The 25,534-nt window shown below is 42.5% G+C and overlaps 1 protein-coding gene across 2 annotated transcripts in view; it reads right to left on the bottom strand.

The window, feature by feature from the left end:
- Positions 1 to 25,534, bottom strand: part of LOC310960707 (uncharacterized protein) — a 48,258-nt gene that overhangs the window by 1,633 nt on the left and 21,091 nt on the right. For both annotated transcript variants that reach the window (XM_083932474.1, XM_083932475.1), the window contains 27 exons: positions 25,210 to 25,432; positions 24,918 to 25,065; positions 24,505 to 24,682; positions 23,497 to 23,674; positions 23,031 to 23,157; positions 22,797 to 22,916; positions 22,118 to 22,268; positions 21,907 to 22,019; positions 19,601 to 19,751; positions 19,188 to 19,430; positions 18,431 to 18,643; positions 15,134 to 15,315; positions 14,816 to 14,999; positions 13,193 to 13,335; positions 12,400 to 12,581; positions 9,463 to 9,713; positions 9,087 to 9,324; positions 8,817 to 9,000; positions 8,081 to 8,207; positions 7,825 to 7,911; positions 6,957 to 7,142; positions 5,750 to 6,033; positions 5,439 to 5,584; positions 4,151 to 4,235; positions 3,086 to 3,200; positions 940 to 1,071; positions 593 to 862 (listed from right to left, as the gene is read on the bottom strand). In XM_083932474.1, the coding sequence (XP_083788600.1) occupies positions 593 to 862; positions 940 to 1,071; positions 3,086 to 3,200; positions 4,151 to 4,235; positions 5,439 to 5,584; positions 5,750 to 6,033; positions 6,957 to 7,142; positions 7,825 to 7,911; positions 8,081 to 8,207; positions 8,817 to 9,000; positions 9,087 to 9,324; positions 9,463 to 9,713; positions 12,400 to 12,581; positions 13,193 to 13,335; positions 14,816 to 14,999; positions 15,134 to 15,315; positions 18,431 to 18,643; positions 19,188 to 19,430; positions 19,601 to 19,751; positions 21,907 to 22,019; positions 22,118 to 22,268; positions 22,797 to 22,916; positions 23,031 to 23,157; positions 23,497 to 23,674; positions 24,505 to 24,682; positions 24,918 to 25,065; positions 25,210 to 25,432 (4,641 nt within the window). The remainder of the gene's footprint in view (positions 1 to 592; positions 863 to 939; positions 1,072 to 3,085; positions 3,201 to 4,150; positions 4,236 to 5,438; positions 5,585 to 5,749; positions 6,034 to 6,956; positions 7,143 to 7,824; positions 7,912 to 8,080; positions 8,208 to 8,816; positions 9,001 to 9,086; positions 9,325 to 9,462; positions 9,714 to 12,399; positions 12,582 to 13,192; positions 13,336 to 14,815; positions 15,000 to 15,133; positions 15,316 to 18,430; positions 18,644 to 19,187; positions 19,431 to 19,600; positions 19,752 to 21,906; positions 22,020 to 22,117; positions 22,269 to 22,796; positions 22,917 to 23,030; positions 23,158 to 23,496; positions 23,675 to 24,504; positions 24,683 to 24,917; positions 25,066 to 25,209; positions 25,433 to 25,534) is intronic.

The raw sequence follows: 25,534 nt of genomic DNA, 5'->3' as shown, positions 1-25,534 counted from the left end.
ATTTGCTCCGCTGTTGGACGACGCATGGTGACTGACATCAACTCCGTGGATACACTGGAGAAAAAGCAGCTGTATTCCCACACAAGCTCACTCGGAGAGTCCTCCACAGAGCTGGGTCTGTCTGACGTTCCTGTCTGTTATAGTGAAGGTTTTCGTTGCCACCGTACTCTATGGGGGAATCGTTGGGTCTATGTAAATCATAAATAAGTCATAGAGTGTGGTCTTTACCTACTCTGTAAAGTGCCCTGAGATAACTTTTGTTATGATTTGGCACTGTAAATAAAATTGAATTGAATTGAGATTACCCGGTCTTTGTATCAGGGAGCTGGCAGGGTGAACTCCTTTGATGTCTGGTCCAACTGAATCGGATATTTGCGTTCGCACATACAGCCCTGCTGGTTAATGTCTTGATAATTACAGGTTTGCAGTGCATGTGTGAAAGGGGCTTGTGTCTTCACTCAGAGTCACAAATGTCCAAATTCTACATAGTGTGGCTTTAATTAAGCAAAGAGAGCATACTGTAATCTATAACTTTAATACTAGTTTGTACGAATGATGGCAGTAGGAGACTGGAGTGTGTTAAATGTTTAACCTGGAGGTCGTGTTGTGTTGGTGGTCACAGCGGCAAGGAAAGTTTGTCCTGGAGAGCTGAGGACTCTCTGGAGGCCCGGCTGGTCTGTAGTTCTGCTGCTGTTCCGGAGTAGCTGGTTTCCCTCGTAGCTGCTGGTGCTGCTGGGACTCTGGGGGACGACGTGGCTGCTTCCTCTGGGGAGAGCTTCCCTTTCAGGGTCTCTGTCTTTAGGCCCGGCCGGAGGTGGCCACATCTTCATGACCGCCTCTACAACACTGCTATCTGCCAGACCTGTTAAGTTGTGGGAAATTAGAAATGTAGTTTCCCCACAGAGAAGAAATGATCAAGCACAATGCTTCTGAATGTACCTGTACGACTGGCTCCCGTGTTCAGTATAGATGCTCGAGGAGGCCAGCAAACCAGCGTCTGTTCCCCATCGTCTTGTGCGGGGCGAGGAGGCTCCTCTGGGGAGCTGATGGAGGAGTAACTCCTTGATGGCACTGAAATACAGCATTTTCAAGTAGTAAAAACCAAAGGAGAAGAAGCAAAGACCGGATAAAAGTCGTAAGGCACCAATCATATAAAAGCCTGGTTCACTGCCGTTAAGCCATCAAACAGATTTTTAATGAAAGCGTCTTTTGATCATATTAATCCCTGTGTGTGTCTCTGTGTGTGTGTGTGTGTGTGTCTGTGTGCGTGTGCGTGTGCGCGTGTGTGTGTGTGTGTGTGTGTGTGAAAGAGAGAAAGTGTGTGCGCTCTTTGCTGCAGTGAGGGATCTGCTCCTCTCGCTCTTTGAGCCCTGGCAACAGCTGCTCTTTTATGTCGCCACACACACAACAGCGAACAAACCTGAATTAGCATATGTGAGGAACACACCAGTTATCTATCTGTGTGTGTGTGTTTGTTTGTGTGTGTGCGAGGTGTGTGTTTGTGCAGGGCTGAGACTGAGAAGAAAAACAGGCTGAATGTTGTGAAATGATAATGGAAATCGAGGCAAGTGTCACAGAGAGATGTGGAGAAACTGCAGATGTAAGATGTCGCTGACAGACTGAGAGAAAGCAGCAGTTTCATTATAGCACCTGCTGCTGTTCTGCTCACACTGGCATTATCTCACACATTAACACATGTGTATTTCCCTCACACTTTCAAAATGGAGCTGAAATGTTGATGAGGAAGTATTGTGTTTGTGCCCAACACCTGATCCATAGAGCTCCATTGCTGATGTCCCTTCATTATTATGAACACACACAGTTTATTATGACTGAATTCCACGTACACTTTCCTGCTGCTTGAAGTACTTTCCTGCGTGCCAAAGACGTATTAATCTGCTGCTGAAAATAGATTCCAACAAATGCACTATTTCTTGCTGTTTAAGTACCGTTCGCTAAAAGCTACAGCCCAGCGTTTTTTTTAGGAAATTACCCAGCCTTCTATAATATTGAAACTGAATATTTAAAATCAGCTATTAAATAGATTTGTGTCCTCAGGAGGAAGACATGGACGGGGTAGTGATAAAGTGCAGAGAGATAGATTAACACTGTTGTTTTTCAAGTAATTTGTCAATAATCAGGCATGAAAACAAGTGAGAGGTGAGAAGGATACATGGGGGTCCAGGGGGGCATGCTCCCCCAGAAGAAAAATTAAATATTTCATATTTAAAAGTATCAATCTGATGCATAAAAATCAAGCAGAATTACAAGACAGTATGAATGTATAATAAAGCATCTATCTATACCTGGTCACATTATGCTATATAAGAAATGAGACTGACAACTTCTCTCGTGAAACAAAAGCACAACTTTAATAGCGCAATCTGCCACAGAATAGAGAAAGCAAGCCCTTAAGGAGTGTGTTTAGACAAGATGAATATGGGTTTGGAAAAAAAACAATTCATTTTCCACCGGAGGCTTGTTAACTACGTTATCTCTCCTGCTGTTTTAGCTAACGGGATGCGTACCTGACATACCTTTAGTGATTTCATCCTTCTTGTGTGGCTTCCTCCTGCAATGGATAATGCTCCTGGTACCGCTCTAATATGTCGCTGTATTTACTTTGCAACGACTCCCTGTCTATAGTGTCCGCTGCTGTTACTGCCTCATACTCGCATTCCTTTCAGTAACAGTTCCACCTCCTCATCAGTCCAAGCAAATAAATCTCTAGTCTTACTTTTCACCATCACTGTTCTCAATCGACTTGAATAGTGCAGCCGGTACAGGGGCCAGTAGGTAAGTCTTCAAAACACCCTTTTAAGGTTTGGTGTTATTTGGAGCAGTATTAGAGGTTAAAAAAGAAGTTTTAATGCGTGCAATTCAGGCTGTTAGCGTCTCTCCGGAAAATCTACGTTAATAGTTCATACATGAAAAAAATGTCTTGATGGCTTATTTTATGACCCAATTTGCCTAAAAAGACCCTGGGATGATTTCACACCAGAATTTCACTTTAAGCGCAGTGAGGCTAAGTTGTGGGGAAATGTGTGTGTGTTTGTGCGTGTGTGTGTGTGGGCGCCCTCCGTACCTCTCTCCAGAATAATCTCTGGTTTGGGGGGCTCTGGGACCTCCCACAGCTCCTCCTCACTGGGCAGCTCTCTGATGTCCTCCTTGGTTAAGAACCTCTTCAGAGATCCTTTGTCCTGCAGACAGACAGACAGACAGAGTTAATGACTGTGGGGACAATATGCACTTATCACAAAATATAGTACATCCCATTTGTTTTATACAGTATTAAAGACTTTCTTAATGCTTTCAAAGAAAAGTGGACTTATTATTCAGTCTGTAAAACATAACTCACTCATTTTGAAAGTTAATTTACTAAATACAGAAACTGAGGATTAACATGCAGGACTGAACCAGTCAGGATTTACAAAAGGAACTACTGAATGCCTGAACACCAGATAAGTAGATTTGGGGTTTTCTCTTTCAGCTTCGGGACATGGCAGATGTACCTAGCCTTGTTGCTTCATAGATGTCTCATTTTGTTAAAATGCTGATGACCTAATTATCATGTACTGCCAGTAACACTTTTATAAATGTCCTGGTGTAATACAAAAGTTAAAGTAATAAGCGAGGCAGATCTGTACGCAATTTCCCCTAAGCCTCATATCTGCGTCTGTCTGACTCCAGTGTATTAAGTGGGTGTTACGCTTCAGAATCTGATTCTATTCCATTTACTTAAATCCAGACATAGAGCTTAAAACTATGTCCTATTTAGATTTCACCATTGATTATATAATGCAGCCCAGTGCTGCTGCTGCAGAGAAAGATATTGAACAGAGAGGGATCAAACATGAGGCCTGATATGAGCCCTGTTAACCTTTAAACTCTGACTTTGCAGAGTTTCTGCTGCCGCACCGCTCCACGGAGACGAGAGCAAGTTGCCATGAAATGTAAACGTGATTCCCTCCAAGGAAAAGGGCCTATTAGTTCCAGCTTCAGTCAGCTCTGTTGTGATAGCAGTAAGTGTGTATGTGTGGCAGAAAAGAGAGGGAGAGGATGACGGGGTGAAAGTCTGTGAGCAAGCAAAGGCCGTCAGCACTGGATGTGGATTCGTGATCAATGTTTGGAGGGATCATATATCACTTACATCGAGAGAGGTTATCAGGCCACTCAGGAAATGCATCAGCTCTTTTCTGTGGCTGCTCTCTGTGCAGAACAGTTTCACCAGCTCCCTGAAACAAACACACACACACACACACACATAACATCATAACATAAGACTGTGGATGGATCCTGTGGCCCATATCCCATCTGCTTAATAAGGCCAGTTTATTACCGCTGTCATGTCATATATCATATCAGAATCAGCATCTCTACTGCATATTGAAATCACAGTTTTGGTACTGAGGCTAAAACGTGAGCTGGTAAGATACTTTACTTAGTTCATTAGACTCCACCCATTTTTAGGAGTATTGAGGGTGGAGTGGGGGTGGTATGCAGGGGGGAGACAACAGGTCAACCATGGATGCCACATAAAAGTGATGTAGCCTACATAATCTGTGGGCTGGAACCTGACGATCCATTTGAGATGCAGCTCAGCTCTTTGAGTGAAGGTATTCTAGTCATAAATCAGGACTAAAAATAAGAATAATCAATTCTGAATTAAATCAATTAATTGTAGAAGTGTATAAGAGCCAAGTAAATTAAGATTAAAATACATAAAAGCCATCCACATGCTCTATTGTGTCTCATAAATTGTTGCAATTTTTGGATTAACACCATTTGTTACACAGATTTGGTGCTAATTTTAACCATTTTTACCACTTGAGAATTGATGAAAGTGGTCAAAAATCCCTCCAAAATACCACTTTAAGACACCCAGACTTTGAGTTGTATAAAACTAGTTTTAAATGTGGAAATACATCTTGATTTAAATAAAGAACTATCCAATGAAAGGATGAATCAGACCAGACATTCAATGTCAACTTCAGTACAGGGTACAGTTTTTGATACACAGAAACCCAACCCAACCCTAATAAGCCATGGTATTAGTGTGTACGTCATGTAATGCACTATTCTCAGTAATTGTAATATCTTTACTCTAGTCCTCATGACCTTACCTGAGGTTCTACTGTTGCAAGTAAACAGGTCTTTTCTTTCCTCACAGTTTAGTGATTTCATTTATACTTTACTTATTTATTTATACAAATGTATAAGTTCGTATAAGGGACGAACAACTGAGCACTGCTCTTAAAACCCAACTACTCTAATGGCGTTCTCAGTAGTGAATTTTTTAAAACATCGTGGGAAAATAGCACTTCTTGATTTAATGGAGGTTGAAAAGGAAGGTGATGATTTTGTTGTTCGATCAACACATGTTGGAATTAGTCCGGCAGCAGCAGTGAGTGTTGGGACTGAATCCATCTCACACAAACCTGCAGATGTCCAGCTTGGCAGAGAGGTGATCTTTCTGGATGTAGAGCTCCTTCTCGTCCTTAAGAAGACAGATGACATCCTGCAGCTCCACCACCTCCTCACTGTCAGCTACATCCAGCTGGTAGCGAATGTACAGCTTACCCACCTGTGAAGAGATACGTAGGAAGAAGAGAGTTCATAAGGGCTCAATGACAACTATTTCCTTTAGATGGGTATGATTACAGTCAGAGATTCTCCCCTTGATGCTTCACTGCAACCAGTACATCTTTAATAAACCAAGCAAATAAGAACCTCCGGGTTTTAAACTGACCTGTCCAAAAACAAGTCGCTTGATTTTCTCTCCAATGTTGTTGTCAATCAGCTCTGAATAGACCTCGGCCAGCTCGTCGTGGTGGTACAGGAACCTCTGGATGTAGGGTATCACAGAGTGCACCATGCCCTGCACAGACGGACAGGGTCTCCAGTTCTCAGTCTGAGGCTCAGTCTTGACACACTGGGACAGCTGACGGATCCCGCAGATCTCCAGAAACAAAGATCGGTCCGTCTCATTGAAGGCAAGTACGGTGTTGACTCTTGCTCCCGGCACTGTCTGACCTGGCACGCAATCATACGACAATAGTCAGAATCGCCTTTTTAACCTGGGCTACAATCATTAACCTATTGGGTATAATGAGAAGTAATTAAGCACAAATCTACGGTGCCCATAAGAGAACATAGGAGGGGGGATGAAATAGATCCCATAGCAACATGAGTAAGCTTTTATTATAATGGGAGTCACATGAAATGTAGTCTGGTTTACCGAATGTAAAGAACAGATTCCTCTATCTCTGCTATCTGTTTTGCAAGGGCACTGTTGCAGGAGGACTTAGGCAGTTGTGATTAGTTTAAAGAAACACAAACAGCCCAGAGTCCCCCCCCCCTCTATCCCAGAATGTTAACTTATGCAGCCAGACCATACTGCAGTACTGGAGTATGATCTGGCAATGCAAGTCTACGGTATAATACAATGTGTTGATGCGTAAGCTTGACCGACTGTTCATCAAACATTCATCTACAAAACAACGGTCATTTTGGGAATTATTTGACAGCGGATTGGTTTGAAATATTGCAGGAATGGTGGAACAGTCAAGAGCAGCCACAGTGAGCTGTTAGATGAAGAGCTGCAGGCAACAGGCTCCAACTTCTCAGTGAGATAACCCGCTACTGTCACTATTGTGACCGTCCGCAGTATAAAATCAGACCCTTGACAGACAGAATAACGGAAAAAGGCCAATTATTGCCTGACTTCTTTGTTAAAACAAAAGTAGTTTGTTGTTGGGACCTTTAGTCCAATCAACCAGGAGTGAAATCTTAAGGATCGCCACGTTAAGTAGCGGGTGCCCACGCATGTTTTAAGAAAATGCAGATGTTTAAGAAGTACTTAGATATCTTTAGTAAAAGTAGTAAAAAGTGCTGTGTCAGTAACAGTAACAGTAACAGTGACAGCTAAATGTAAGAGAAATGTAGCAGCAGCGTACCAAAGTTCCCAGTCTTGCTCCTGGGAGCAGTCTTCTTCTCTGCTGCTGGTAGGTTGAGCAGACAGATCTGCTTGTGGGGTTTAAAGATCTTTTCCACCTCTTTGTTGTCAGCAATCATGGGTTTGCGTGCCAGACTCACCCAGTTGTTATCCTTGGTGGGGAAGACTCTCTTATCCGACACCATACCTGAACAGGAGCCAAAAAGGACAGCTGGGGTCAGTTTCTCAATGTTTGCATCCATATTCAGTAGCTGGCAGTCGTCTTCTTTACTGCCTTTGTTGGTGAATTCATTCCTTACTTTGCACAGCAGTACAGAAATGCCTGAAACTTCAGTGATTCAATGTTACCATTACATAGTGTCTTCAACAGAGAGTGCTGTCTAGTTGGTCACTGATGTCTTTATATAACCACATTTAAGAGGCCATTATCAAAAATGTCTAGGTTATGTTTTTACGTTGAAAGAGGAATATCAGCTAATATATTCATATAGGACCTTTTAAAATATGAATATTACTAAAAATCTAATATTGGTCAAGTTGTACTGATTGTGCAACATTTTTTAAAGTCTGTTTAATTTTTTTTTAGCTCTGCTTTTTTTGCTGCTGCCACCCCTCCGAACACCGCAGACAATACAGTAAGCTATAGGACTGATTTTAGTCTCAAGTGTAAAGTGATTCCAGACTGCAGCAAAAAAATCCCAGTTGATTTAAGAACATTTACTGCACTGGCAGGTGTTGGATGATGCTCGTTTATGGCAAATACTTTGCAGTAAATCATCAGGCCAGTAGGAAGTTGAACCGACACAAAGGCTGAAGAGGGAAAGAAGGGTGGATCGTGTTTGCAACATAATTACGTGTGCATTACTCACCCTTCAAGGTGGAGCAGTAGGCAGGGTTAAGTTTGGACTGAGGGATGCTTTCCTGGTCACCCGATACTTGAATCTTACACTTTTGAGCTGTTGAAAACAGAAAGATATTACATCTAAAGTCAGGGATCAGAGGGAGGATGTAACAAGTCAAGGTAGTGAAGAAAGAAATCGTTGTTGAGCAGAGAGAGATTATAAACAGCAGACAGATGGGACATAAAGAGTTTCTCTAATGTGTGAGAAATCTAAAAGTCCTTACCAAGTCTGGCATAGAGCACCGACACATCCTGCAGCACTTCAGCAGTTGGTATGGGAGATGAGGAACAGATCAGTTCCAACAAGCCCACATACTGGTTCATATTGGGACTGAGATCCACATTCAGAAGCTGTACATAAGAGACATAACCACAGACGCATGTATAGTGTACATAAGTTTAAAATTGGCTACAACACAGCAGAAGAGCCTTCATAGTAAAAACATTTGCCAACTCAACTCCCAAAACCTGCAATAATCATATTGAGATACTAAGATACTGAGTCCTCAACAATGCATTATTAGATCTTATAACTGACCTTTCACTAAACCCCTCCCCCGAACATCAGTTGTCCAATCATAGCTTAGCAACTGTAATAAGGCGCATGTTCCGTCAAGCTTTTGCTTTAAATGGGGCTGTAGTAAGAGAGATACTCAGTATTCAAAGAGTTTGGTGGGTCGTGTATTTTTACAAGCCTTTCAAAAACCCACAACACAAGAGTAAGAGTGTAAAAAAAAGCTACGCTGCAAAAGTTAGCATGTCCCGCTAACTAGCTTAGTAGTTAGAAGTAACACTTGGTTACTTCTAACTACTAATGGATGGAACTAAAGCACAAAAGGGGTGAAACCAATGGGTGACGTCATGGAGTGGAGGGGAATTTAGTTGGTTGCAATTTGCAACCTCATTGCTAGAGGCCACTAAATCCACACACTGCTCCTTTAAGAAATGATGTGTGCTTACTCTGGTGAAGAGGGCTTTCATGTTATCCAGCGGGCTGTAAAAGGGAGCCAGGACTTTGGGCTGCTGGACAGGGCTGTCTGGTGCGTTTGTCAGCCCTTTGTAGCGCTGGAACATCCCTGTCGTGTCGCTCCAGCACACCTCCTTCAGATGGTAGAAACGTCCCCAACACCACTCACCATTTCGCCTGGGGGCAAGGTTTTATTTATGGCCTGAGGTGGCAGAAGTTAGACATTAACCTGAAAAAGTATGCTGATACACCTGAAGACGTACCTGTTGTACTCTATGAATACAGCAGGGGTATGCTGGAACAGCTCCTTCAGGCTGCTTTGGGGGCAGTTCTCAGACAGATAGGTGTAGACATTGTGGATGTGCTCAACTGTCGAAGTGAAATCTGCCCCCTCTAACTCGTCCTCAGGTAGTCTCTGCTCCTGGTCATCTGCTTCTGTTGTGACACACCACTCCTTCAGGTAGTTTATCAGAACATCCACGGAGATACTTTGTCTCATTCCTAAAAGAGAGGGGAAGACAGTGCATCAAAGATTGTCCATTGTGTAACTGACTCAAAATAACCTGCAGCAGTTATAGAATAACCACTAACTTGAGCTATGGACAACAGAGATCTACATCATAGTATACATATTTTTACCTAGAGCTCGGCTGAACTCGCTGGGCTCTATGTCCACATAACAGACATGAGTCCCCAGCAGGCTGGTGACCTCAGGTGAGTTCAGGTAGACTGAGTTTGGACGGAGGTACTTTCTCTCTTGCCGTTCTCCCTCAAGCGGGCGAAAGGCTGGGACCCATTCAAGCTGACACAAGAAGTGGTAGAAGGAGGATTTGATTGGTTGTCCATCACTGTCAATCACCTGTGCTGCGAGGTACTGAGAGTAGCGGTGTCTGGAACAATAGGAAAGTTAAGTAATGTTTTGAATGAGTTAATACAAACTTCCCTTCTCAGAGTTCATGACAACAATACAAGAATTACAGCCATATAATGTGTAGTTCAGTGATCTTGATGCCACTTGTGACATCTCAACAAAGTGGCGGAACTACTGTTCTGCGTGGGTTCTCTCTGGGTTCACCGGTTTCCTCCCACAGTCCAAAGACATGCAGGTGTTGGGTAAATTGATGACTCTAAAATGGTAGGTGTGAATGTGAGTGTGAACGGTTGTCTGTCTCTGTTTGTCTCTATGTGCCCAGTGATAGACTGGCGTCCGGTGTACCCCGCCTCATGCCCGATGTCAGCTGGGATCAACCTCGTTTGGAACAACAGTTGAAGATGAATGAATGAATGAAAACTGGCCAGTGTAATGGTTGACAGTTATACTCCACATGTGCTATGTAAAAACTACATTTGTATTTGCCCTATGATTGACAGGCAACCTGCTCTAGTGTTTCCCTGTCCAGTTTGAATTCAGTGTTTTTATGATGATCTGAGAGGTAAAATGACTGTTTTGTTTAATGGAGTCTAGTGGCTTTGCTGTTTCTTTTCACATGGTACTGGGTGAGATAAGGGTTTATTTTCTTCGTTGAGTAGTTGAAAGACTGACTAAGACGGGTTTGACAAGTTTAGTTCTGTTTCTGTCCAGTCTGAATGACGTGTGTTTCATGATGAGTTCACAAGGTAATTAAGCTAACGTCGTCGCTAATGTGAAAGAGCTAACTTGAATTCAGAAGGCGTACTGTTGTATTTTTCTGTTTAATAAGGAAAGTAAGTGTGAAGAGAATATGTCTTTCCGTGAGAGTTTATACCGGCGCAATCACACCTGGGCGAATATATCAGCAATCGCCGGTTGCAGGAAAGTAAGAATAGGTATAAAAATGATGGACCTATAGATTTTGTGTTACATTGCAGTATTTCAATTTCAGATTAGTTACTAATAATGTTGTATGCAGATTATTCCTCCCCTCGAGGCCTATATATGCTAAGTTACATCATTGCTTGCAACACCTTTTATTTTCTTCTAATTTTGCATCGCCAGACATTACAGCAGTGCTCAAGTATGGTCTGGCTACACCAACTCATTCTGGGATAGAGAAAAAAAACGCTCTGGTCTCATTCAGTCCCTTATATTTTGATCCAATGGTATCTTTTCGTTTCCCTCAGTGGCTTTCTGCGAGAATCTGTATCGTTACTTGAATGCCTCACCGCAGGTCCAATGTACATGCAATATGGGTGAAGTTAGCAGTAATACTTATCAAGCAGGTTTACAGAAATAAACTTGCTGATGACCTTTTTCCTGTTTCATTTACATTTACATTACCTCACTTATCAGCTTTCTCTTGTAGGATAGATACATACTTGCTGATCCAAAAGTGTCTACACTTGCAGCAGAAAATGTGTACAAAACATTTCATACCATAAAACATCCCGCACACTGTTTTATCATCATTATTGTTGCATGATTATCTTTACGGCCAGCTGAATTTTAGATCATATTATGCTGTGTACTTCCAGGCAGCCAGCAGTCTCCATTGCTTTAGTAGAGTATGGAAGTCTCGCTTGAGAGAGGTAATCCATTACATGAGAATTATGGATTTTTTCAGTTTGTCTCTTATATTACTTCATAGTAAAGCAGCTATCTGTCAAGTGATTTGAATTATTTACCAGTGTGGTGCATTCAAGTGCAGGTGGGGGCAACATCATACTGTAGAAAACTTGAAAGTCTGTGTCTGATAAGAATTGCATTCATAAACTGAACTGCCAGCAAAAGGTGAACATGAAAAGTGTAATATGAATATCTGCAGTACGAACCTTGATGGCATGCTTTGGAAAATGATAAATTGATAAAAATGATAAATTATGCAATGGAGATGGTGGGATGTGATAAGTGTTCATCCAGCTGTGCTATAAATAAGTGGTAGGCAAAGAGGCTCCAACACAACCTCATTCAACTTTTAACTTCTATACTGAACTTTTACTGGCAGTGTTCACCTTGCCTGAATTGCTGTCTTCTACCAACACACATAACAGTAACACACGAGATGAGGCAAATCTAAGAGCAACTAAATCCGGATGAATTATTCCCCGGACTGATCTCTCTGTTGACATCAAGCCCAAACAAAAGGCTCATGTGTCACTGCTTTTTTCTTATGGGGAAATAACATTTAACTGTCAAACAATGTCCCCACTTGAGCCCAGTAATCACTTGCTGGCCGAAGTAGAAATTATGGTGATTACTACCTGACCCTGACGAACCCCAAAGCCATTAACCTAGCCATTATCTCTAGGTTTCTTTAACAGAACAGACACCTAGTGAAGGCACCTGCTCCTCAAATGGGACAAAAAAATGTTTAAAGATTATTTTTTTGGCAATTTTTCAGGCCTTTTTATACAGAGGACAGATATAAAATGGGGTGAGAGAGGTGGAGACATGCAGCAAAGGGCCACAGGTCGGAGTCGGAGTCGAACCCGCGGCAGCTGCCCCGAGGACCATCAGCCTCTTTACACCGGGCAGCTGATCTAACCACTGTGTCACCAGCCGCACAATCTTAACTTGACAGAACATAACATAGGAGGAGAAATATGTAAGTGAGGGTGTGTCCCTTGGTATGTGTGTGTTTGTGTGTGCGTGCGTGTTACCCTGTATCCCAGTTGGTTGCCAGAAGCTCCAGCAAGGCCATTCTCTGCTGCAGGAGGAGGGGGTCGGGCAGCTGGGCCGTGGCAAGAGCATGAAACTCCTCACAGGGGTAGTCATCAAGCACAAAGCCCTCTCCTGGACTTTGGTGCCACTTTGCACTTTCCACTGACCAGGGACTGGAGGCCTGGGGGAGGAGCAGGAGTAGAGTCTATTATGTTGTGTTCATTTGCACTTAATAGGAAGTATTACAGTTAATTCCAGAGTATCTGCACCTGATACAGGAATAACATAAGTACCATCTTTCCCGCACTGTATGAAGGCAGCATAAGCCACACAATGACTGATAGTATTATGACAAATCCACATATTATCCGTTCTTGCTTTAGCTCAGGCTAAAAACAGGCACCAGGAATGTGTGGTGTGCCCCAGTCACCTGCTTTCTCTGCTCATCCACAAAGCAGCTATTGTCCCTCTAGTCCTGGTGTGACTCTGAATGATTAATATCTTCATCCTTTAATCATCTTATTCATCATGATGAGTCACAGTTACTTTTTAATGCAGCGTGCTGCTAGAAGATTGTGTTCTGTCTCTGGTGTCCATGCGACCAGTAAATATTGTGTCCTTACATAACAAAACCGTAGCCCTTTATCATATGGGCTCACAGGTGGGGCTGTCACTACCGTGGTCTGACATTTTTGTGCCAGAACAATTGGATTTTTTCAGCGGAGTGGAGTGTGATGGAGTGGAGTGTGATTCCTAACTGGCTGAGGTAACAGGTCAGGCTGTCCTCCTCACCAGTTCTTTAGCTGTGAGTGTTTGTCTCTCTTTGCGGAGGATGAGACCGTCTCTAACTCCCAGCCTGCTGAACAGCTCTCTCCATCCTGCTACATCACCGTCTGTCTGCACATAGTAGGGACTCAGCAACACCCAATCACAGCCTGGTGGAGAGAGAAGCCAAGTGTTTACAGGAGGAAGAACAATACATAATACAGTGTGTAAATAAGTAGTCTTCAGCAGAGGAACAGTGGGTAACAGATGAATTGAATATTTTTTAAGCGCTTGTAGATATATCTTAACATCATATATTTATGTTTGGAGCCCTTTTAGTGGGGATCTCCAGGCAGTTGCCTTCATTGCCTAATGGTAAAGTCTGCTCTTGGTGTTTTTCCTGTTAACTAGAGTGTATTTCATCTGTGCTTCTGATCTTTAGTAGCCATAACCAGGAAACCACACAAATCTGTCAAAATCATGTTTCATTTGCTTGAGCAGGTAGATATGGCCACGGTCCTGTACAGACAGATTTCCAGCCGACCTGGCCCTGTGCGGACCAATCACAACTGTTCAACCCATGAGGGGCGGGTTTAAGACGATGACTGACAGAGTCTCCTTCCAGGTTGCAGGTCCATTGAGCAGAAACTCAGATAAAAAACTGTCAAACTAGGCAGCACTGATCAGATATGACTCCACATTCTGTCACAGTATATAATTGCATGCATTTTTGTGTACTGTTTAGCTGTAATTTGACAACACTTTTTACTCGACCTCCATTCTTTTTTCACTGAGCAAGCAGGGCCGTTTTGTTTCTGTGATGGGATGTGAATAAGGTTTCATGGCTCTGATTGGTTGTAGGTCTATCCAGTTGCATGCAGAAGCAATCTCAGCTCCCTTGGAAATTGAAAATGAACTGTGAGGGCCCAGACTAATAAGCATTTGCGATTAGTCTGGTGATGAAAGCCATTACTTGGGTGTGAAAAGAATCCATGTCATGGCAAGTGTATTGCTCAGGACCCAAGGAAGTGCATTGATGAGTATAAAGTTGTTTGTATGAGTGGTTCTTGAGAAAGCTGCAAGCAGCAACAAACACCACAGGCCGAGAATTTGGCCTGTTCCCAACAGGCATGTTTTGCACAGGCACTGTACTTGTTTAAGAAAAACAAACAAAAAGAACCTGAAGAAATGAACGTGAATTTTAATCTGTGAGACTTTAGCTAGCTCTTGTGAATTGTGAACTTGCACAAAACAGTACAAATACACACACATACAGACACACACTTCTGCCTCAATACTCGCAGGCATTTCATGCTTTCCTTAACCCTAACAATGAAAGCAAACACTCACATAATTGCAACCTACTTTCCTCACAGAAGAAAACACACACAAACCCGTACACGTACAGAAAACAAGTAAACAAACAGCTGATGTACAAATTTCCCTAGAAGAAAAGGGGGAGGTCAGCTGGGGACAGTAAGAAACAAGTATTGCTGATTGCTCTTGATATTTTAGCTGGCTTTCTAGGGCCAACATGGACACAAAACAATACCTGGAGAATTACAAGGTTCATGTTCAGCTGCGTGAACCTTTTTACAAACACAGTGTATGTGCGTGTGTCAGTATTAAGAACTGTGGGATTCTCCTTACCAGGCAGTTTCTTTGGCAGGTTCATGTTGCCGTACTCTTCAGAGAAGTGCACCCTTTCACTGGATGGGCACAGCAGACCCCTGCTGGTGAGGACGGGCACTGCAGTGTCTGAGTCATCCTGGCTGTTGGAGGAATGCATCTTGATGAAAACCAAGTAACTCACCACCACCGCCTCGGGCTTCATCTGGAGAACAACGGGTAGAGAAAAGAGAGTGACAAAGGAAATAAAGAAAGAAATATTTAAGCCAGATATATTGGGGATTACTTTTTTTAAAGCAGGAAACTTGCTATTAGATTTGACAGTTGATGCAATGATACCTTCCATTTGTTGTTCCGTATTGAAGGGTAGATGTGCTGCTCCAGTAGCTCTTGAGGCTCCAGTTCGTGAACTCCGAGTCTTCTCAGCAGCTCCCGAACCTGCTGACTTTCCAGAGGCCCCACACAGCTTAGCAGAGAGGGGTGAACTACATTTACATCCTTGTACAAAGCAGACAGAGGACCTGTGAATAGACAGTGAATGAGAGAAAAGTTGGATTAACAACAAAAACTGCAGCAAAATCTTATTATAGCTTTTTGCTAGGGCTGGGGCTTCTAAGCATTAATTCAAATAAAATTCTGTGATAAAAAAATAACGCGATTTTTGCACATTGCAGAACGTTGCTCGCTGCATGAGCTCCCGCACGGCCCATAATACTGACGCACAGGACACAACATGAGAGAAATGAAACCGAGAAGAAGCTGCGTTTAGTGGGCGGACATTTGACTTCTAAAAAACGACCAAGTGGAAAAATGGACAACAGCACGGTTGTGTGCAAATTGTGCAGAAATAAATCACCTCGCTCTGGAGCTCTACAGCCTCCGAACATGCTGCAGCTAACGTTAGCACAGACAACGCTGGATGGATTGTCATTAGACAAGGGATCATTTTTGTTTCTGTTTTTAAAAAATTGGGAGAAAAAGCACTCTATGTTTAACTGTTTATTTTATGCCAAGGATATTCATTTAAATATTTTTGCAATGTTAGGTTTCCCCTTTTCTCGAATATACCGTACTGAGCACTGTTATTTTGTATAAACCGAAACAATTGTGTTTAATATGTAAAGGTTTACAAAAAGTTAGTGCTCACTAAAAATAAACAATTTTTTTCCTATTCATTGATTAAGTCATAAACCAAAATCCATTAAATTGAAAAATCGTGAAATACTACCACTAATTTTTACATTATATATATTATCACTATAGCTAGTTTCCAAAGGCCACATTTGTTACAGGGCAGCTGTATTTAATAGTATTGGATTGTAGGTTATATCCCCCAGTTTATTTATTTTTTTGCTTAGTTTCAAATTTCAGTTTCCACACACACACACACACACACACACACACACACACACACACACACACACACACACACACACACACACACACACACACACACACACACACACACACACACACACACACACACACACACACACACACACACACCACACACACACACACACCCACACACACACACACACACACACACACACACACACACACACACACACACACACACACACACACACACACACACACACACACACACACACACACACACACACACACACACACACACACACACACACACACACACACACACACACACACACACACACACACACACACACACACACACACACACACACACACACACACACACACACCATTTAGGCTGCGTTCACGCAGTTTATAAATTGCATGACAAACTCCGACTTTATTTTGGGATAATTATGCATCTATTTAATCTGTAAAGAATATACAAGATGCTGCTTCCTGATTGACTTTTGATATCTTTTTAAGGGTGAAGACTCATCACTGCGTATAATGATCTGTGCTTTCATCCCACTGCTCTGCAATTCTTTCACTGAAGTCTTTATCGTCCACATGCATACATGTAAAAAGCCAATAAGAAAATCAGTGACACATCTGCTGTGCACAGCCAATAAAAAAGAAGAAGAATCTGTATCTGGGGAAATCAGAATCGTCAAATCGCCTCTTCTGATTATGGTAGCCAGGTTTCTTGGTCAGGAAGATTACTGCAATAAGTTAATCGCTGTTGTTTAGCACTGAACAATCTTTTTTCAAACTAAATGGACCCAGTCTCTCAAATGTGGGCGATTGTGGCCTCTTTGCTATAGATGGTTCCTCTGAGCGCTGGACGGGTATTTTGCACTAATTTCTCACATTTTATAGATAAATTATTCACTGATTAACACTGACCACTTAGTCACCACAGACCTTTCATGGTAAGATCATTTAAGTAACATGGTGTCAGTCATCAGTAACTTGACCTGATTATCTAAATTAAAGACATTAGCGCTGCTTATGTGAAGCACTGAGACGAGATGATAAAGAGTGTGTATGTAGAACACTTAGGTAAAGCAGAATCAATTTCGAGTCCATAAGCACTATAGCTTATAAAGACACCAAACCACTTAGACCACACTGTGACTGTGAAAGCCAGCAGACTGAAGTGGCAGGATGCTTACATCAGACTGTGAAAATCAATTATTTATGCTTGGCATTCATCCGCTTTTGAGTCGGATGACGCACAACGTGTGCCTCGGCTTTTGTATGTGCATGTTCTGATGTGAGCGGCCGTATGTCTGCTTATTCTGAGAGAGGTGAAGTTTGTCATATATCTTCTTCGCTGCCCTCAATGTCAGTGAGTGGGCTGATTTGATCAATTCAAATACAGTACACAAATGGGCATGCATACGTGAAATCCAGGGTTCCTATACCTTTTCCAAAGTCAAATTCAAGCACTTCAAAGTGCACCAGCACTTACAGCTGTGATATGTTACATATTCATAGATAGTATACTGTGCAATTGTTCAGCACATTCATTTAGATGTTATTGTTCTTTAAACAACGAAAATTATGTTTTGTGTCAGTGTTCTACATAAGGGTGATGAATCAAAGAAAAAAAAACTGTCCTGTGTGGAAGAGGACTTAGCACACTATATAACCTACATTTCAAGCAGTTTCAAGCACTTTGATTAGGGCCCGTCCACACGAAGACGCATTTTGCTCATTTTGGCCAATCATCAAATGGACGGGGCGGTATAGGAGCCTGAAACGTTATTTTCTGAAACCAGGTCCCAGAGTGGATTTTTTTTTTAAACACAGCCTTAGTGTTGTCGCCTGGATGGCTCAACCGCATACTTTGTGCCACCTCTACTGAGTACCTGTGCAGTGCTGCTGCATAAGAGGAGACAGGGAGAGAGACGGGCCTCAGCGGCCGTGGAATTTGATTACTCTCAGTAGCATGCATGGGAATGGATTACCATTCTACCTTTTCCCTGATGGTCTGAATAAGTGGCTAAATTTGTCACTAGTTGCTTTCCATAAATAAATTGGCTTAGAAGCAAAAGAAAAGTGTCTAGAAAATATTTTCTCAGGTCCTAAGGCGGAGCATACAAAACAGCACTCAGTGTAATGATGTCACCAAGTACATGTCATGGATCAAAGATATTACTGCTACCACTAACTACTACTAGCTATACTGATATATTCAGGTATTTACTAAGCTGAATAATAACATAATTGTAATATGCAATGAAGTGAAATTACCAGTCTGAGCTTGAGCTTTATTTTTTTTGGTCCTGGTTTCCTCCATTGGAAAGAACACTCCTTCCCCGCTTAGTGCCACCACACGTCCGTCAGCGAGGGGGATTATGGGTAGATCCCTGAGGGTTTGCAAGATGGAGTCTGCCTCTCCGTAGCCATGTTCCAGAGCTCTAAAGTTGCAAACCAGCAGCTTGGCCAGCTGACGCAGGCCAATATCTAGAAGACATGACATAGCAATGCGACAAGTTTTCTAAATGACAAAATCAATAGGTTTGTATGCAATGAATGCACACCGATAAGAGCACACTAGTTAAGTTTGAACATTTTAAATGAATGACTGATGAAATTCTAGCATACTTCCATGAATAATTGTAACATGTATCAGTGAAAACAAGAGGGTGCTAAGCTACAGTACTTAATGTCCCAATTTGATGTTTTAAACATACCCAGCTATATCAGCAATGTCAATAATGAAGCAAACTACAGCAGTGTAGTCATTAGCAAATACTTCAATGCCACAGTAATACTTCAAAATCTCATACGATCTTGGAGTATCTGACACTAATCATAGATGTATATGAATACTAAGTTTCTATCATCAATAGTCTTTGAGCTATTGTGCTCATAGGAAAATGTCTATCGAATACACATATTGCATTCTGTCCGCAGTTATCATCAATTTTACCCTGCCATCATTTGAAGTGACACAGACTTTCCATCACAATCCACTCTCCCCTTTCATACTCCCTTCCACACACACCTGAATGGATGCCTTCCATCAGCTCCTTGGCCATGGCTGTAGTAACCGTGGTAACATCAGATCCCCGCAGGTATCGGACTCCTAGGTGAGTGAGCAGGGAGGCGGGTGGGGCAGGGCTCAAACCCGGGTGGAGATAGGAGAGAGACAAATGCCTTTCTAGCTCGTCGCCTCCAATCACGTTGCGGATCACAGCGTCCTGACAGACGGCCACCTGGGACGGCAGCTTATACACAACCTTACCATCTGGGAGAGAAAGCATGTGGAGGAACATTCACAGTGTTAGATACAAGGCGTTCAGTTCCTAGTACACCACTGAGCTCACAGTGTTGGTATACTATAAAAAATTTTCCTCTATGCTGTTTTTTTGTGAGATTTTAAACTTTCACAACCTGAATGTGTGAGTAATGCTGTACCTGAGCTGAGTGTAGGCAGGAACGCCTTGCCCTTGAGCATCTGAATAATCTGCCCGGCAACAGGCTTGAAAAAGTCCAACACCTCGTCAGGCAGAGGGATAAACTGCAGGAACTGGCAGAGGCCTTTCAGCCCTTTGAACTCTGGGTGATCCTGGAATAAGGAGAAAGGACTCTGGTTTGAACAAAAAAATTGCTAAATTCTGGCCAAATCTGTGGTGTAATGAAGGCTATACACAGGGTATGCCCACCTCTTTTTTCTGGTGGATAACAGTATACCTATATACCCTTTAGAAGCATTTTGGTGGTTATCCCCAAAGCAATTTTAGTCAAAAGCAATTGGACTTGGTTGTTTGTCTAGGAAAACGTTTCACCTCTCATCCAAGAGGCTTCATCAGTTCATGTACGCATCTGACCAGGCTGGGACTGGTCCAACTAACGGGTGTGAGATCCAGGTATTTAACCTTTCACAAGGCCGATGATGTCACTGAAACCTTTGTGCTCCAAGTGCCAACGGCCGTCGTTAGAGTGACAGTTGTTGGTGGGAAGTTGGTTTTTCGACTTTGTTAGTGCTCTATTGCACTGATCTATAGATTGTTGAATCTCCTGGGAAGGGCTGAAAGGGCAGCATTGAATCGTTTTCACAAAGGTCCCGTTGGATCCAGGGCTGATAACGTACCCACCAGCTCACAGGCCCAAGGGGAAGATCGCAAGCACCTGAGAGGCGCCCTCACAACTTGTGGTGACCCCAGATGGACCTTTATGAAAACAGCAGCTGCTTCCAGAAAGAAAACCAAAGTGGTTGAGAAAGAAAGAGGAAAAAAGAGGAGAAACAACATAGTCATCCCGTATGTGGCTGGGGTATCAGAGAAACTCAGGATGATCTTCAACAAACACTGCATCCCTGTGTATTTCAAACCCGGTAACACACTCAGACAGAGACTAGTACATCCCAAGGACAGAACACCAGACACCCACAAAAGCAATCTGGTTTATGCTGTCCAATGCAACGAGGAATGCAAAGATCTCCACATTGGAGAAACAAAACAACCACTGCATAAACGCATGGCCCAACACAGGAGTGCTAACTCCTCAGGCCTGGACTCTGCTGTCCACTTACACCTCAAGGAGAAAGTCCACTCCTTTGATGACAATAATGTCCACATTTTGGACAGAGAGGACAGATGGTTTGAAAGAGGAGTAAAAGAAGCCATCAATGCAAAAGGAGAGAAACCATCGCTAAACATAGGAGGAGATCGAAGAGGCTGCTAATGCTGCCCTTTCATCCCTTCCCAGGAGATTCAACAATCTAACCTCAAAGAACAACTGTTCACAAATGGCCTCCTGTGACTCCAACGACTGTCGTTAAGACCCAGTAGAGCACTTGCAAAGTCAAAACCAACTTCCCACCAACGACATCATCGGCCTTGTGAGAGGTTAAATACCTGGATCTCCACACAAGTTAGTTGGACCAGTCCCAGCCTTGTCAGATGCGTACATGAACTGATGAAGCCTCTTGGATGAGAGGTGAAACGTCTTCCCTAGACAAATACCCAAGTCCAGTTGCTTTTGACTGAAAGTGCTTTGGGGTTAAAGATGACCTCGACAAATGAGAACACTCACAGGCTTATCTCAGTGGTTCTAAGGGCTTAATCCCTCCGGTTTCCAACAACTGCAGGAAGTGTTGGTCTAAGATGACTGATAATTAATGATAACTTAACATCACTCAAAAAACAAATGGAAGTCACTGGAATTACTGGGTGAACAAAAGCAGTAGCACATTATGCATGAATTAACCATATTACCGATTTTATAAGAAGTCATGATAAAAGGTCCTTTTTTTCTTTAAATATATATGTGACACTTTCAGTAATATACTCTACTTCAGTGGTTCCCTTTGTACATGATGTACCACCTCATAAAATATCAAGCTTTATCAAGAACCACCAATAAGACCAATGTTCAAATACAGCACAGAGGTCTACACTATTCAGCTACAGACATGAAGGTTTATTCCTTTTCAGAAGATTATTTATTGTTGACTGTCTTCAGTCATGACTTCAGCTTCAGAAGGACTGCTCAAAATATTCTCCTCCTGATCCGCACTTACTGCTCTTCCTATTAGTTCCCACTTTGAGCCACGATTGCAGTGTTTTCAAACCAATCATCTTACCTCTGTACCACCAGAGAGAGGTAGTACCACTTTATTGTCCTCTTGCCTTGTCGCAGTTGAATGCTGTATACCACCTGTCTGCTTCTCTCCGGTCCCTAAATTGCTTAAATGATCAGGTATATGAGTATGTTCTTACACTGAAGACATCCATGGCCTGGAGGAAGAGTTGTGGTATCTCCGATCGAAGCCACTGGTTCCATGAGCTGTCTCTGTCAACATCTTCACGAGAGGAGGGGATGTCAAAGTCACCTGAAGAAGAGTATCAAGTCAGAGTCAGATTTATTCTCCGTTATACAAAATGTGTATCCACGAATGGATAGCTCTATCATTTCAAACTTCAGTCTCACCTTGGATGATGAAACGGAAGCCAAAACTGCGGAGGGGCAGGTAAGCAAACACAGGCTGTTTCTGTGGCTGGCATACAATGTCACCTTCTGTGATGCTGCTGTCAAGCTGGAACGCTAGGGCGAGCTCAGTGGACTCAACATCCTCTTTGATCTGAAGGAGAAACAGATCATTTTCAAAAACAGATACCGTAGCTTAAAAGCAAGCTGAGAAATTGATATGGGGGTCGGTGAAATGGCTGCTGGGAAATTGGAGCACAATGTCTCAACATATTTCTGTCACTCCGCTTAATTTCTTCGAAGGAGAAAGAGGAGCAGGGATTACCGCGTCGTTTCAATCTGACAGATCATTAAAATCTGTTTGTGTTGATGTGCTTGTATCTGAATTTTTTTTGTCATATATTCCTGCTCGATTTGGGAACCAAAAGCCTGCCTAATGACTGAGTTGTCATGACATCTGGCAAGTCGCAGAGGGAAAGACCTTCAAAGAGCAGAACGAGGAGCAGTAATATCGTGTTAACACAGGACCACGTCAGAGAACTGCAAAGCCACAGTGAATTTGATTTGTTCACCGGTAAGGGTGAAATGTTGGAATACATTTCAATCTTTTTGTCCTGAAATCTACATATGATATGTGTGCCTATAAATATGAGATATGAGATGAGATGTGTGCCTGCATTACCTTCTTGGGCAGCAGCGTAGTTTTGACCACTAGCCAGCGCTCGGTGCCCTCTGTGTGCTCCACCTCTAACACGTTGTGACTCAGGTCTTTTCGAGTCATTGTTATGAGACGCTTCTCACTCTGCAGGGAGACAGAAAACTTGATTCTCCATGGCTTGTTTTAGGAATTAAGCAATGACGTGAACTGTGTGTTTACACACATGAACGTGAGCAGATGTGTAAATGCGAGAGCTACCTGATTGTAGATGGATATGGAGCGCAGGCGGTGCAGAAAGAGCAGCAGGGAGGGGTGTACGTCATGAAACAGGTTTCTGGTTTGATGGCTCTCAGAGCGCAGAGGAAGGCGGATCTTAGTGGTCCATCTGATGACAAAACAAACGCAGAAAGGTAATTAGCAAACTAGTGCTTCGATACCAAACATGTGGCTGTCAAAATAAATAAATTCTTCGGCTCACCCAGACCATCTCTAGAGGTGGTTAGGAACAGGCCACAAACTATTAATTCAGATATTACTATATTGGCTTATTCTAAAGTTGTACTAACCTATATTTTTATATTACTAATGGATCAAGCTCTATAAAGCATTTTAAGATCTTTCAGCTCATTGTTCTTGGTGTAAAGGGCCCACAACTTTACACTTTTCCCACCATGACCAGTCAGAATGTCTGCTACTACTGCCTACTGTTTCTGAATCAGCCAACCTGTGCTGATTTAAGTCCTTCAGCTGTGTGTCCAGAAGCCTCTCATCTTCAGTCCAGTGGGGGAGGATGTATCCCATGGGGCCGCAGGTCTTGTCAAAGCGCAAATGGAAGCCATTGGAATGAATCTCAGGACAGTCTGTGACTTTAAACACCGATTTGAAGCCGATGCCCTTTTGACCTATGATAAGGCAGGAAACAGCATCATTAACAGAACACATTAGGGCAAGGTCACATTTTCTAGCTTCACACGTTCAGTATAGCCTTTAGAGACAAAAACTTGGGTACTTATAACTAGGGCTGTCATGATTCTCCAAATCCACAATTTAATTTGACTTTTGTTGTGAAAAATGAATCTTTTCAACAAAGATCAACAAGAAGGATCAGCTTTTTCTCCGTGGTTTATTTGTAAAAATAAGTATTTTTCTCTGCAGACACAAATTAGTTCAACTCCTGCCATCTCATGCACAAAGCTCAGAGTCAGAAGGAGTGACCCTGAGTTTAGTAGCCATCCTCCTTTTGAGGAGGAATCCAACTTACAGATAAGGTCACAAGGGCAAAGACTCAGTTGGGTAACTACTTCAGACAAAGCATTCTCTTAGACTTGTCACCACAAGATTTTACAAGAAACAGGATGTACGGGTCAAAGTGTTCTCTGGTATTATCTCATCTCATGTGGCAGACCATGTACAAACAGGGCAATCAATTTTGTCATATGATGAGTTTTACAAAGGAGATGCAGTATTCATGTCTGACCTTATAAAGATTATGATTATAAATTACAAACATAAAAAAATCTAGCTGAAAATATTGAGATGTTTTGCTGCTTCAGGGAAGCAGAAGGATTTCACAGTTCTGTTGTTTCTCCGCACAAGTAGAAAAAGATACTGGGAGAATCGCAAATCTTGCTTTTGACATCGGTTTTCTATTTTGAATCAAAGTTGTGACATCCCCTGCATCTAACATGATCCTCAACAAATTTCTGATCTCCTTTAAGGCGTACATATTTACCTATGTATCCATATTTGTGTTTGCCCTTGGTGCTGCGACCCACATCACAGATAGCCCTGATGTTCCTCTCCTGAAAGCCGGTCTCATTGTTGAGAATGGTGACACAGTCTCTCTCCACCACAAAGGCCAGTGCTGGAAGAACACTGACCTCTGATGGGTAACTGTTGTCATCAGCATTCTGATAAATGGAAACAAAGAGGTCAGATTAAGACACAAGTGGACCTATTTATATGGATTAAATATATATATAAGTATAATATATTTCTTCTACATGCTTGATAGATCATTTCTGATAGATTCCCATTTAAATCAATGCAGCAGCCATTTTTATGTATACTCCTGCCATTGCAAAGAACTGTGACATATATTGATTATAGAATCATCTGTAGGAGTGTAAATATTAGAGAATCCACCTGAATGAGTTCAAGGACAAAGTGTGTGTCTTTGCTGTAGAGTTCGGTGGAGAGGCGGTCTAAGCTGCGGCCCAGCCTGTCCTGGCTGACCTGCATCAGCTTCTGGCTCTCAGCATTCAATTCCACACCAATTCCAAACTCACTTTTCCTGTCAGAAAAAAACAAGAGACAGAAGAAGAAAGTATAGATCAGCTTTACTTTTCAAGGAGCCACATATTTTGGACAAAAAAAAAAAAATGCTTTAGTGGAAATTGCGTAGGTACATTTAAAAGATGACACTATGAGAACAAACCTGATGTCCTCAATTAAGGCTCTTTGGGGGTCTAATGTAGTGGTAGATTGGAAGCTGGCAGGATCCCTTTCACTAGAATCAGACATTTCTGACTGTTCTTCGTCCTGGCCTCCTTCAGCTTCACCGCTGACGTCTGATGTCTCTCCGTTAGGCAGTGAAGTCAACTCATACAGCTCCTCTTCATCCTCTCCCTCCTCGACCACTACGTCTTGCTCGTTATTGACTAGAAGAAAACATTTCGCAATTTAAAGACAGGAAGCAAAACGGTGAGTGTCCCTATTCAGAGTATGGTGTTAAACTTCACATTCCTGATGGTGGTGCAGAA

Source organism: Echiichthys vipera (assembly GCF_963691815.1).
Source record: "Echiichthys vipera genome assembly, chromosome: 18".
In the NCBI taxonomy this organism is placed as follows: Eukaryota; Metazoa; Chordata; class Actinopteri; order Perciformes; family Trachinidae; genus Echiichthys; species Echiichthys vipera.
The sequence above is the reverse complement of the archived record's forward strand: the minus strand, read 5'-3'. Positions and strand labels throughout refer to the sequence as shown.